Genomic DNA, 13,207 nt, shown 5'->3' on the forward strand with positions numbered 1-13,207 from the left:
CTTACAGCCCAGATAACTTGGGAACAGAGTATTTACTTACAGAGAGGAGGGCTGGAGAGTGTTGCCTGTAGGGCTGATGGCTGGAGAAGCCAGACCAAGCACTTCCTGGGGAAAGGTGAGGGGCAGGTGAAGAGTGGCAGCTCTTACTTGCATGGAGCATGTAACTGGTGGGATGTACAACCTTCTCCTTGTCCAGCAGGTGTAGCAGGAAGTGCACAGCCTGTGCCAGGCTTTGCTGTGGGTAAAAGCATTGTAGGAACATGAAAACTTCCTGCAAAAAGGGAACAAACTGCCCAGGGCAAGAAATATAAGACTGAGAGACTAAAGGAACAAAACTAAGACATCTTACTGCCTCTCCTCCATTTTCCCATGCACAAAGTCTCCCTGCTGAGCACTTGGGGAGCTCTGCCCAGAAGATGTCATCTTGCTGACAGGGGCCTGTTACACAACAGTACTTTTTGGTCTCTGTGTGCAGTTCTCTTGCACAAAGCACAGGAGATCTGACTGTCCTGCATTAATTTCAGTGGTATTGTACAGACAGTCCTAATTTAAAATCTAGTCTTGATTTATGGATTTCTGTGCATAGGGAATCAACCACAAGCCTGGTATGCATTTTCAGGAGTTTTATTACCTTCAGAATTAAACATGCTGAGCTTTGTTCTTTTTGTACAAGCTTGTAATTATAATCACATCAGCTTGCACAAAAGCTATCACTTACTGTAGTATGTGGATTTTTTTTTTCCCCAGCTTCACTCATGCTGGAAAAACATTTCATGTCAAGATGCTGTCAGGTGTATGAGGTACAAGTTCTGGCAGTGTCTCATTGCTACTGCATCAAGTCTCTGGTGACTTGGATCAGGTCTAACCACCATGATAAAGTGGGTGTTAGTCCAGTTCATCACAAGGGAGTGCTTCAAAAGCCTGTGATACTACAGCCTTGTATTATGTGGGAGGCTGTACTAGAAACAACTAGTTTCAAGCTTTATTTGTTTCAGCACTGATGTCTTAAAATGCTTTCAAAACGATCTTCCCTGTTGTCACCATTTGACTTGGGATGGACAACAATGCTCTCGATCCCCTCCCCCTCCCACCCAGGCAGGGAAGGAGAGACAGAAAAAGAGAGAGACTTGGCTGGATTGAAAACTAATTGACACAGCTTTAATTAAACACTAATGATATAAGAAAATATGTACAATTATATACAAATATATTCAGATATGTGCAAACCCATTGCCTCCCCCCACCCCCAGCAACTCCCACAGCATCTTCTGAGCTGGAACAGTCCCAGAAAGTCCCGGAGCTGCTGAAGAGAGCACAGTGATGAGGGTCAGGAGAGCTCGAGCTCTCGAAGGTTGGTGGTGATGGATGGATGGAGTCCTCCCTGGACGCCAGCCATGGATGGAAGAGAAGGGAAGAAGCAGGAAGGAAGTTTCTTCTGTGATCTCTGACCTTCCTCTGAGCTTACATAGATACATGGAATGGAATACCTCTGGCCAGTTTTGCTGTCTAACTCAGCCTCCTACAGGGGGGGTCACAGATCTCCCTGCAGTGTCTGAGCCGGCAGAGTGAAGATGTGACCTTGGAGTCCCAGCAGTTAGAAAAACATTCCATTCTTATCAGCCTTAGTTAGAACACACTGGTGCTAGTTGTAAGAAAGCTTACTGAAAGAAAAAGAAATTAGTAAAAAGAAAGGAGGTAAAATGGTTTGCTGGTGAGAGTCTTGAAAGAGATATCCAGAGCCAGGCTTCAGTCTCTTAATGCAGGGTGAGTCTTTGAACCTGTGCCTTCATGTCCTCAGTTGGAAGGAAGTAGTGAAAAAACCCCTCCAAATAACAACGCTGACTGCAACAGAAATCTTTGTCAAGTGAACTCACCTGTGCAGACTGGCTGTGCCCTCTGTAGGAGGGGCTGCATCTCATTAATGCCTACCCAGCTGCAGAAGAAGCATGTTTGATTTCAAATACTCTTCTTCCTCCTATCCCTCAATGAGAAACAGATTTGATTAGAAAGTGCAGAACTTAGGGTAGAGACTGAGAACCTGAAAATGTTTACCCAAATGTTCTGTAAGGGTGATCCATCCTAAAAATAGTGGGTAAAGGACAAGGTGGTGAGAGAGTAACTGCCCTCATACTTCCCTGTCCTGAAAATATAGAGCAGGTAAAGATTTGTTTTATAGAAGAGATATGAAGGCACACAAAAATTACAGCTCAAGTTCAAAGGGCTGTTGTTTTTATCCATCCCACACATGGTTTCCATTGGCTGTCCTGGCAGGTCCTGCTGGTATGTGTAGCTGCCCCAGTGAGGTACCTATGGCAAGACCCAGTGAACTAATGTTAGAGAAGCTGTTCAGAGTCACTCTAGAAGCCCTTCTAGTTCCTATCCCAACAGTGACCAAGGAATAAATACACAGGAACAAGATAAGCACAAATTACACAGTCCCACAATACTCTTCTAACTCCCAGCAACTTCTCCCTCTTAGATTTGCTAAAAGGGAGGTGGTGTCCTTATCACCTGCAAGGCAAGAGCTTCAGCTGTCAGTATAGACAGTTTGATCCTTGCATGCAGACACAAAACTCTTCTGAACACAGTCTGGGGCTTAAATAGGTGTATTAAAGTGAGGCCTCAAACACTGAAGTGTAGTAATGTCTGTCTTGTAGAAGAGAATGAACCAAGGAAAGTCTCTTTGTCATGATGTAAGCAGTGCAGATTCATTCTATGCCTAAAAAATAATTTCAAAAAAAATCACACCTGATAATTTTAGACCCACTTCTGGTTCTGCAAGTCAGCATTTTCAGGCAGATGTGATCCTGTATCATCACATCGTGTTCCTACATCCTTCTGCAGGGCCTGACCAACCATCCTGTTCCCACATCCTTCTGCAGAACCTGATCAACCATCCTGTTCCCACATCCTTCTGCAGGACCTGACCAACAAGCTTGCAGCAGTAGCTCCAAGATTTCTCTATTCAGTGATCCTATATGCAGCTGTTCAGGGGCAGAATATGGAAGACCTCAAAGCAACAAAGAAAACAGACACTGCCAGGAATCTCCCAGTAGCAATCTTGGAATATCCTACAGGAGAACTGGGAGCTTATTATTAGTCTCTCAGGATAGTCACCCGACCCAACTCAACTCTTTCCCAACATCCCAAGGGAGCTTAAACATGAGGCTTCCACATAGTATTTGAAATTGATGCAAACTTGACCATTCTCCAAAGAGGTAAGGATCTGGAGTGGACATGGATTGTAGGGGCTCTTCTTGTGAGGACAAGACAACACTGAAGGCTAAAACACCTTCCTATAAAGTGAGATCTATTAAATAATCCCACATTTACAAGTTTTTATTGCATGTTCTAGAGTCAATTTACAATAAAATATAGTAGCTGCAAATTCTGCTTTCCCCCATCGCTGTGGTACAAAGATCTGCAAACAAACCAACTCATCAACATATTCCAATAGGTGTACAAACAATTTAATTGTTAAATAGCTCTTTTCTTCTATTGACTCCTTCCCAAAAGTCTTAACAATTATTAAAAACAACACAGCATAGAAATGTCTTTTTTTAGTATTTTGGCTTACTGGAAAAAGAGGTCTGTGCTTGGAAGAACAGCTCAGGAGACCAGCCAGTTGCCCCTTCCAACATACCCCCTGAATAATTTGCACTTGAGAGGAGATTCTTGCCTTCGGAAGGGGAACATGTTTCCAGGATTGTATCATTTAAAAACAAGGCTTTGGTGGTACCTGCAGATACAGGAGTTGCCAGAATCTTGGTTGTATCCCCAGGGTTTAATCTCACACTTCTGAAGTGTACATCATTTTTACTGTTCTCTTTGCTTTCAGAAACAGGGTTCCTGCCAGTGTCCCCAAGGGTTGATGGCAAGTCAGCAGCCCAGCTAACTGTTTTCAAGTTTAAAGGTGCAGTTGGTTTCAACCTTTTGTTTGCAGATGCAGGGATCCACTCCTCAATGTTGGCAGGCAGAGGGCTGTTCAGGGACTGCTGTGCAACACAGATGTTACTGCCTTTGTCTTCCCTGTTACTTGGCCTTTCACGTTTCACTACCCTACCCGTGAGCTGCTGCAACAGTGTGTTCTGGAAGGAAGACCTGGATCGCTTGTGTTTGGACTGGATTTTAGTGGGATTTTTAGGGGTGAAGACAGGGAGAAAAGAGCTTCTTTCCCCAACAGGCCATGGTTTCTGGAGAGGTTTTCTCATAGGAGTTGACTGTGAATAAGGAATGAAGTCTTGAGCATTAACTGAACTGCATTCTGAGTCACAACAGGAGGAAGTCACTGGGGTACTGTGCTGACTAAAAGCAGGTGGGGACCTATGCAGGGATGACCTTGGTTTTGAACTCTTACAGGGAACATCTCCTGGATAAAGCACCAGTTCAGGAGCTGTGAACTTTTCTGTCAAAGTATCTTCCTGTATTAAAGAATTACATGATTTATTTACGAATTCTACAGGTTTTGCTACCTCTCTTGTACTTGCATCAAAGAGATCAGCAGAAGCATTGTAGCTGCCTTCAAGGCAGGTATTGTTCCACAGCATCTCTCTCCTAATAATGCTTTTGAAGGTATTTTCTGACAGCTCTGTCAATGGTTTTAATCCTCTTTTAAATATCCTTGTTGTATTGTTGGGAGTTGCTGGATCCCATGTCCCTGTGAATGCAAGATCTGCTCTTTGGCTTGATGTAGAATTTTCTTTATTTTCACAACCAGCTAAACAGCTATCATGTGCAGAACACACACAAGCAGCAGCTGTCTTGTTCTCTTCTAAATAGGAGGTTTCCCTGTGTTCAACAGTATGCTGCAGGCTGATAAAAGACCAGGCTGACTTAGAAATGTCAGTATTTGCTTCTTGGGACTGCACGTACGTTCTCTCAGAAACAGAAGACTCTGGTGTAACTGGCAAGGATTGTGACAGAATAGGTAGAGGAGGGTTAGGTATGAAGCAAGATGCTCCACATTCCTTGTCAGTTGAAGATAAAACACTAGAGGAAGACTTGCACTGTGAGATCTCATCACTTGGAGGATTTGCATTCGACTGAAGACAAGCAAACAATACATTCTCCCAGCTATTGTTCTCTGCTGGTGGTAGGAACCTCCCTGAGACTCTTGCTTCAGGCAAATCACCAGCTACTAGAGTTTGCCTGGGGCACGATTTGTTAGGATTTCCACCCAACCTGCTACTTTCTAGAAGGGCATGTTTGCCTACATCAAGGCTGGGTGATGTTACAACACTCTTGCAGTCTTCTAATCTGGCTAGAAATTCATTTAGGCTTTCTGAGAACGGGAGCTCATCCCACAGCACAGAATCTGTCTGAGACACTCCAGCTGCATTTATAAGCTTAGAAGCTGAGGCATCTCTCTTGCAAAGAAGGGAATTGTGGGATTTTTCTAGGTAAGAATAATTTCTGCTATTAGACTTTGGGTAAATGCTTTTTACTTCAAATTCCAAGGGATGCTGTAACAACCTGGAACTGTTTCCATGTGAACACTCAGTCTTTGAACAGGACACTCTCTCTAATTTAGCAGTTGCAGAGATACTGTCGGCCTGACTAGGCTGCGAACTCCATTCATTATCCTCCTCTTTATCCCCTTCCTTCACAGAAGAGCTGCAAAATGGTGAATCCCAAAGAGTTTGATTGTTGAGGCTCACACTGCATGATTCTGCAGAGACAGACCTTCCCTCTTCTTCATGCTGTTCACTCACCAGCCTACCCTCTTCCAGAGTGGGAAAGTCTTCCAGAGTGGGAAAGTCCTCTGCTGTTACCCAAGCAACAGAAGAAGCTGTGCTGAAGGAATGCTGCCAGGACCCTAAAAAACTTTCTCTGCCACTTGACTGAAGAAAACAGGAGTTTCTGCTCAGGCTAAACAAGCTACTGAGCTCACTGACAGGTTCATCTCCTGGAGCAGAAGATGCATCAGGTAAGTATGAGCTGTTATTACAGCCCCTGAATTTTGCTGACTGCAGAAGCTGATGGAAGTAGCTGATAACTGTAAAGCCAGTAACAGCAGCATTTGGCAGGAAGATCTGGCAAGCTATAAGGTTTTTTGTACTTCTATTAATTCTGGAACAGTTTTGCAAGATGTTGCTACCAGCAGAATGCCCTCCATCTTCACTTTCACAACCCTGGGGGAAACAGAAAAAAACAACTTTGTACAATGTTTTATTTTGTGATTAAAAAAAAATTATAAAAAATTAATGCATGTCTTTTAAGTCAGGATTAAATTTAGGTCTCACTTTTTGCAGAGAAGAGAACACAAAACAGTCTGTCACACAAAGCAGTACTCCCTGGGAAATAAATACTGGCAAGGGCTATAAAAGGCATCACAGCAAGAGGTTCTTTGCTTGTTGCAATTACGAAGAGTTTTGGAGCTGGAAAAACCACCAAGAATTCTAAGAAAGGACCTTCACAGAAGGTTTCTTCCACCCTTGAGGGCCCTGGGTGCTTCCGGGCTTCCCCTGGTGCAGTTCTGTGCCAAGGGCTGGCTGCCTGAGGCCAGTCTTTTATCCAGGAGGCACAGGGCAGTACTTGAAGCAAAGCACTCCGGGTACCAGCCACCTGACTTGGCAGCTCAGCTATCACAGCCAGCATGATATTTAATCTGTGCTACCTCTGTTAAAGGGAAATAAGCTACAACCTTTATCTTCTCAGATGTATCTGGAGAGTAGTGTTTTAAAGGAGCTTCAGCTGCAATTCTTTATAGAGCCCATAGAACTCTATGCAAAAATTACAAGTGGAAAATGACAGTAAAAGCAGAGGGAATTATATAATGTTTTGAGAAGTGGATAAACCCTTATTCACCTGCCCCTTGAGGTGTGGCAGTGCCAGAGAGGTGAAAAAGCAAATGTATCCATCTTCATATTCAAATCTTCCTAATCCCTGGGTCTATACAAAGGTTGAGGCTGAAGGCTGTGAGCCAAGGACAATACTCTTCTAGGTAATGTTATGCTGATTCTGAGCTTTATCTGGGAGAGTGCAACTGTATGCAGAGCTGATCACAACCACACAGAAACATCAACAGCCAAAGGCTGAACAAATGGTCTTTAAATGTGTGTTCAGTCCTTGTGTGTGCAGGAGCAGCAAACAAGGCTGTGCATGTGTAGGATTACTTTTATTTGTAAAGGCATCAGACCCAGGGACCTAGTGAATGGTTCCAGTTAAGTGAAGGTAATCCATGAAGTCTTCTAACTTGCATTATTTAAGATGCTGTGCATTAGGAAAATCTCGGCTCAGATACAAACCTCATGGTACCTGTGGGAGCGGAAAAACACCTGCCAGGTAGGATTTAGTTCACAGACTTCATGATATGAATGACTCACACAAGCACCACTTGAAGAGAACTTAGGAGACTGTTTCTATGGAAGTATTACTAGGAACTAATATTTCAAAGTTTGTTAAACCTATAAAAGAGCCACAGATGCCTATGTTAAACAGCTGTACTTTATCAACATTTTTAAACATGCTCTTAAACCGAGAAATATAAAAATGCTGCAAAGGGATGTGTTTCTCCTTAGGTTTCAGACACCAAGAGACTGCAGCATGGAAAAGGCAGGGCAGTGCTCAGAGTGACAGTCTGTTTCTTGCTTCTACTGTACATGGTTTTTTGCAGACTCCAAGCTGTTACTGATATGCACAGGAGCTGGCACTGCTCAGGCTCTCTGAAATGCAACCCTGACAAGCTGTTAAGCTAACTACTGCCTTTCAAGATGACTTCTGGATGTGACTCATTTAAAATAACACAGGAGTCTGGGGAAGAGGAGAAGAATCCTTCCCATGTCCTAGGCCTAAATTTTCTCTAATTCCCCAAAGATATTGCACATGATGCTTTGACAACCCAGTCAGTGCCCCCAAGTGGTTACAAGCTAATGAAAAAACTCATTATAAGAGAGTAATGTGGATTAAAAGTTACCTTAACTCCAAAAATAAATCTTTTTCCAATGAAACAGGCTTCCACTGCTTGAACTAATACTCCTGGAGATGCATCAGTGCTTGTTTCTCCTGATAGCTGGTTGAACTCTTGAATATACCTTGAGCAAAGACATACAGAAGTATTGCACCAACAGAAGCATGAATAGCACTCTACCCGCAGTATCACAGAATCACAGAACCTTAAGGGTTGGAAGGGACCTGGAAAGATCATCTAGTCCAAACCCCCTGCCAGAGCAGGATCACCCAGGAAGGGTGTGTGATCACCCACATCACACAGAAAGACATCCAGGCAGGTTTTGAATGTCTCCAGAGAAGGAGACTCCACAGCCTCCCTGGGCAGCCTGTCCCAGGGCTCTGTCACTCTCACACGAAAGAAGTTTTTTCTGATATTTACATAGAACCTCCTGTGTTCCAGTTTGCACCCATTGCCCCTTGTCCTATCACTGGACATCACTGCAAAAAGCCTGGCTCCATCCTCCTGACACTCACCCTTAACATATTTGTAAACATTGATGAGGTTGTCCCTCAGTCTCGTTTTCTCCAAGCTCAAGAGACCCAGCTCCCTCAGCCTTTCCTCATCAGGGAGATGTTCCATTGCCTTCATCATCTTTGTGGCTCTGCCCTGGACTCTTTCAAGTAGTTCCCTGTCCTTCTTGAACTGGACACAAGATTCCAGATGTGGCCTCACCAAGGCAGAATAGAGGGGGAGGGGAACATCCCTTGACCTACTAACCACAGCCTTTCTAATACACCCCAGGATGCCAGTGGCCTTCTTGGCTACAAGGGCACATTGCTGGCTCATGGTCACCCTCCTGTCCACCAGGAGCCCCAGGTCCCTTTCTCTTACACTGCTCTCCAGCAGTATAGGCAGGACAGGTGCTAAAGATACTGTGGCAGCTTAAACTTAACGTAGATTGAAAACAGGAAACCATGAAACTATAAATGTTTACTTCACTTATTTTGTTAGTGAAATAGAAGCAAACAGAACAACTACTCTGAATAGGTTTAATACACAACTTTTGTGTGTTCCCTGTGTGGCTGTGACTTTTTGCATCAACGCAGTGCCTGTACAGTGCTGCCAATGTGCTGTTTTTGCTTACACACCCCTTCTGCCCACACCTGTACAGCAACAGCAGCATCCAGATTAAGACATGCAAAGAACACTGTTTTCTACAGCTGACAGTATCACAGCAGTCTAGTGTAGAATGTGATGAGACTGTTACTAATGCTGCTAATATGGGATTTTAAAAGGCTTCATCTTTGATCCAGTGACAACACAAGGAAAACACCAGAATAGATAAACAAGCAGTGAATGCATCCCAATATCCCACCCTTAGCTGTTTCATGTACCAGAATGTTTGAAGCTTATAAAATAAGTGATCAGGCTCTGAGGACTAACAGGCTTTCATAGAAATCCTCCCTGCTAAAGGAGAATCTGGGCATATTGAATTAAAATCATAAGGAGCACACTTTTTTTTTTTTTCCCCTCCAAATCCAAACTGTTAAAATAACCCAATAGAGACTCTATCTTAAGACTCTTCTAAAATCTTGACGGAAAATTGTGTCTAAATCTTTGGAAAAGCAAATTACTTAGTAATTTGCCATTAGACAAAGAAGATGAATGGTCTCAAATAAAGGAAGAAGGATGCAAGGAAGAAGCCCAGCCAGCCAGCGAAGCTCACTGAGCAGGTGGCAGCTGCCTTCAATAGCCAAATGGAGGATCCCTTACACAGAGATAATCCCTCTCAAAATTTCAGTGTTTCAGGAAGAAACCAAACTTTAGCATTTTCTCCAGGTGATGATGGGTACCCAAAAATTGCTGGAAGGGAGCACTGACCACCTTCTTCCCACTTGTCTCCCTACCATCCAAGCTCATCTCAATTTTTTAAGACTGAAGAAAAAGCACAGCTGTGCAGTTAGAAACAATTCATCCCTTACCTCTGCAGATTTTCTGCAGTGACACCAAAGAATGGATCTAAGCAGCTTCCAAACACGGTAATTTCAAACAAATCATTAGTGTCAGCAATTTTTAGGGACAATCTGTATCTGTAGCTGGCATCTTTAGCTTCACCTGTGCAGCCACATTTTAGACAGTTAAACCTGACAAGACAACAAAAGGATAAAAAAGGCTGAATACATGAACTTCTGTTAATCACTGCTAAAGTAAGAACTCCTCTGCAGCCCAAAGTCTTACTACTATAATGTATCAAATATTCCATTACACACTGAAAGATTATTTCTTATTCTTCAGTTCTTGAGGCATTAATCTTATCAGAGGCTTAATCTTTTATTGAGTTATTAAATGCTAGCCTGTTTGAAGTTGGAGAGAGACAGTGGGCTTTGAATGTTGGGGAGCAATTCTGAATTTCCTGCACCCCCAGTTTTTTCATTTCATTCTCATTTGGGATTTTTCTTCCTGTAGCTGTAGAACAATATATAGATTTAAAAAATCATCAGTAAACAGCACTGTTATCTTTTACTTCAGCATTTGAAACAACTGATATTCTTGCTTTACAAAGCCAGCTTCTTCCATTTAATGCTGATCTTCATTGATTTAAGTTTCTCTTGGTGTCACAGATTTCACCTAGCATTGGGATTAAAAAGGAAAGCTCATAGGTTCTGGACACACAGTAAGTGGAAGAGTCATACAGGACTACCTGATATATTATGCATATAGAACAAGAAGCAATTAAAAAAAAAACCCAAAACACAACAGGATTTGCTCTGAAGAGGCTTTCAACCAATGCTTTGCAACTTAGGAAAGGGACTGAAGAACTGGACTGCAGGGGATGCTCTTGGAAGCTATTACCACACATCATTTATTCTCCTAGACTGTCCTTCCATACTGCATGGCACTGAACACTACAAAACTCTTGATCCATAACAATCTACAAGCTGCTGCTGGAATACAAAAAGAGCCAAGTAGAGACAAGTAACATTAATATCTGAAATGAGCACTTATTTCTATGATGGCTGGATAGTCACCAATTTGTTTCAACTTGTGTTCAGCTCACAGAGATTCCCAAGGCCTCTGACATTCACAGTTAATGATCCCCCCAAACCAGGACGTACCTCCTAGAATCCAGTATCAGCCTAGAAAAGCATTTTTGACAGGCAGGATAGATGAAGCAGGAGTTCTGGACAGAAATTACAGAGGCAGACAAGAGTCTTCTCACACTATTCATGTGCTCACAGCATCACCTGAAACAGGCAAGTCAAAAAGGTTCAGAGTTAATGGTATCTGCTTTTAGCTGGGTTTTTTGGATGTGTTAAAAGGCAGATCTCAGCAAGCTGACCTCTGAAAATGGTAGCAAATGAAGCAACATCTATTACTACCCTTAATTAACTATTTAGAAAGAAAAAAAAACAAACATTAAGATATGTAATAAGAAGCAAGGGTTCATGATATTTGCACACCATTGCAGATAAATAAATTCCCACTTTTATTTAGGGAATCTTTATTAGAACCATCCTTGAACACAGCACCACAGCACATTTCTTTCTGATTTTTTTTCCTTTAATTAAGTCACAAAATGGGGTTAAACATTGAAATTATACTATGCCTTCAATACCAATGACTACAAAAGGAGAGGATGCCCAGAAAAATCTCAAAAGGTCTTGTGTCCAACTATATTCATGCCCTTTGAGCCAAAGGGAGAGCTCTACACTATTTACCCTTGATTTCAACAAAGAAGCCATATGGATCTGAAGAATAAATTATGAACTAAGTGTTTAAATATATAGGAATTAATTTCTTTGTATTCAGTATTACTTTCCTGCAGAATTATCTTGCCTTTGTTATCACTATCCTGTAAAAACACTAATTTTAAGAAACACCCCCTATTTGAAAATGTCAATCAGATGATAGAAATGTGTGGGCAAAAATGCCCTCAAATATAACTCTAAAATAACTCAAATTATAGAGTTCCAACTTAAATGACAAAATTGTTCTCTACAGCTGAATTAAAAGGCAGTTAAAAAATCCTTCTTTGCAAATGCACTTTTATCACAGTAATAGCTAAATCTACATCTCTCATCCATGTAAGCAGCAGAACAAACTCAGCAATAATAATCCCACATCTTCATCTCAGAAGTCCCTCAGGGAGGCAGAAGGCCAAGGAGATAAAGGAGACTCAATTATGGCTTTTACATGACAAAAGCCATTGGATAATCAACACTGATAGTTCAAGTCACAGGCTGTTCCTTTGCTCTTAGGGCCACCGTTCTCACCATTCTGCTCCAACCAACATCTACAACATGAGTACTGGAAAAATGTGAGTCACTCCATTCACTACTCTGAGAAGTAAAAAACAAAACTCAAGATGTCCCAGTATTCCCTATGGCAGAAAGGCCAGGAGAACAGAGGCAGGAAAAGGTAAAAGCTTTACTGAGGGGACAACCAAAATGAAAAATCTCTCTTCAGAACAACTATTAAGAGAGATTAATTTGACTTAATACATTAAAGGGAGCCTTCCTTCAATTCTATTTGAACTACTTTGCTTTAGTGACTGTACAAGACATCAGTAAATAGTGGAGGCAAAACATAACAACATAGAGATGTCATAAAATTAAGTCTGATTTTGTTATTGCCCAAGAAAATGGGCTTGGAGAACCAAGCAGGTGTTTCACATTCCAACTGTTTTTCAACTCCTAACTCCTTAAAGCAAGTATAATGTTATGGGCACCTTCTAAAGGCATAAACCTCATCCTCATTCCCCAGAAAACACAGCGGACGTTAAAGTATTCTATTGGAACACGGGAGATAAAGCGTATCATGTACATATTTACACAAGTCCTGGTAAGAGCCGATTTTAAAGCAAGCAGTTCCAGATGGGTCCTACAGAGAAACAGAGGTGTAGATCTTGAGTCTAAGTTTAAAAAGGGCAGTAAAAATAAGTGTGGGTTTAGTTATTTATGTGTATACATGACCAAGCCAAACCACACCTGTGGATCCACCTGCCCAGCTCGGGAATCTCGGCGCCCCGGGTGCTCCCCCCCCGGCCTCCCCCAGCTCCGGAGCCTCCCCCAGATTTCCAGCAGCGCCCGGTGCCCTCTAGCGGGCTCATCGCCCGCAACGGACCCGAGGACAAGCACAAAACCCGCCAGGCGGGTGACACCAGGTCTCACCGCGCAGTTTCACCCCCCAGCCAGCAGCCCCCATCCCGGGCCCAGCCCCGCGGGGACCCCGCAGGCCGGACCCGGCCCTCAGGCCTCACTCCGCGCCGCCCGCAGGTTTGAAAACCGCCCGGTTAAGGCTTCAACGACCGCGCTT

The 13,207-nt window shown here is 42.8% G+C and overlaps 1 protein-coding gene across 1 annotated transcript; it reads right to left on the reverse strand.

Annotated features, from left to right (window-relative positions):
- Positions 1-3,560: 3,560 nt before the first annotated feature.
- DDIAS (DNA damage-induced apoptosis suppressor) lies at positions 3,561-11,120 on the reverse strand. Its single transcript, XM_010004408.1, has 4 exons — positions 11,008-11,120; positions 9,874-10,035; positions 7,916-8,033; positions 3,561-6,131 (listed from the first exon to the last, which is right to left on the reverse strand). The coding sequence occupies exons 1-4, from the start codon at positions 11,118-11,120 to the stop codon at positions 3,561-3,563; spliced, it is 2,964 nt and encodes a 987-aa protein (XP_010002710.1).
- Positions 11,121-13,207: the final 2,087 nt, after the last annotated feature.

Source organism: Chaetura pelagica, unplaced genomic scaffold (assembly GCF_000747805.2).
Source record: "Chaetura pelagica isolate M959 unplaced genomic scaffold, ChaPel_1.0 scaffold59, whole genome shotgun sequence".
NCBI lineage: Eukaryota > Metazoa > Chordata > Aves > Apodiformes > Apodidae > Chaetura > Chaetura pelagica.

What these genes read in the sequence shown, in the direction of transcription:
- DDIAS (XM_010004408.1), bottom strand. Translation starts at nt 11,120, where the DNA reads ATGAATAGTGTGAGAAGACTCTTGTCTGCCTCTGTAATTTCTGTCCAG. An exon ending in ACTGCAGAAAATCTGCAGAG is followed by an intron (nt 8,034 to 9,873) that starts GTAAGGGATGAA and finishes TCTTTGCTCAAG; the next exon opens with GTATATTCAAGAGTTCAACC. An exon ending in GATTTATTTTTGGAGTTAAG is followed by an intron (nt 6,132 to 7,915) that starts GTAACTTTTAAT and finishes TGTTTCCCCCAG; the next exon opens with GGTTGTGAAAGTGAAGATGG.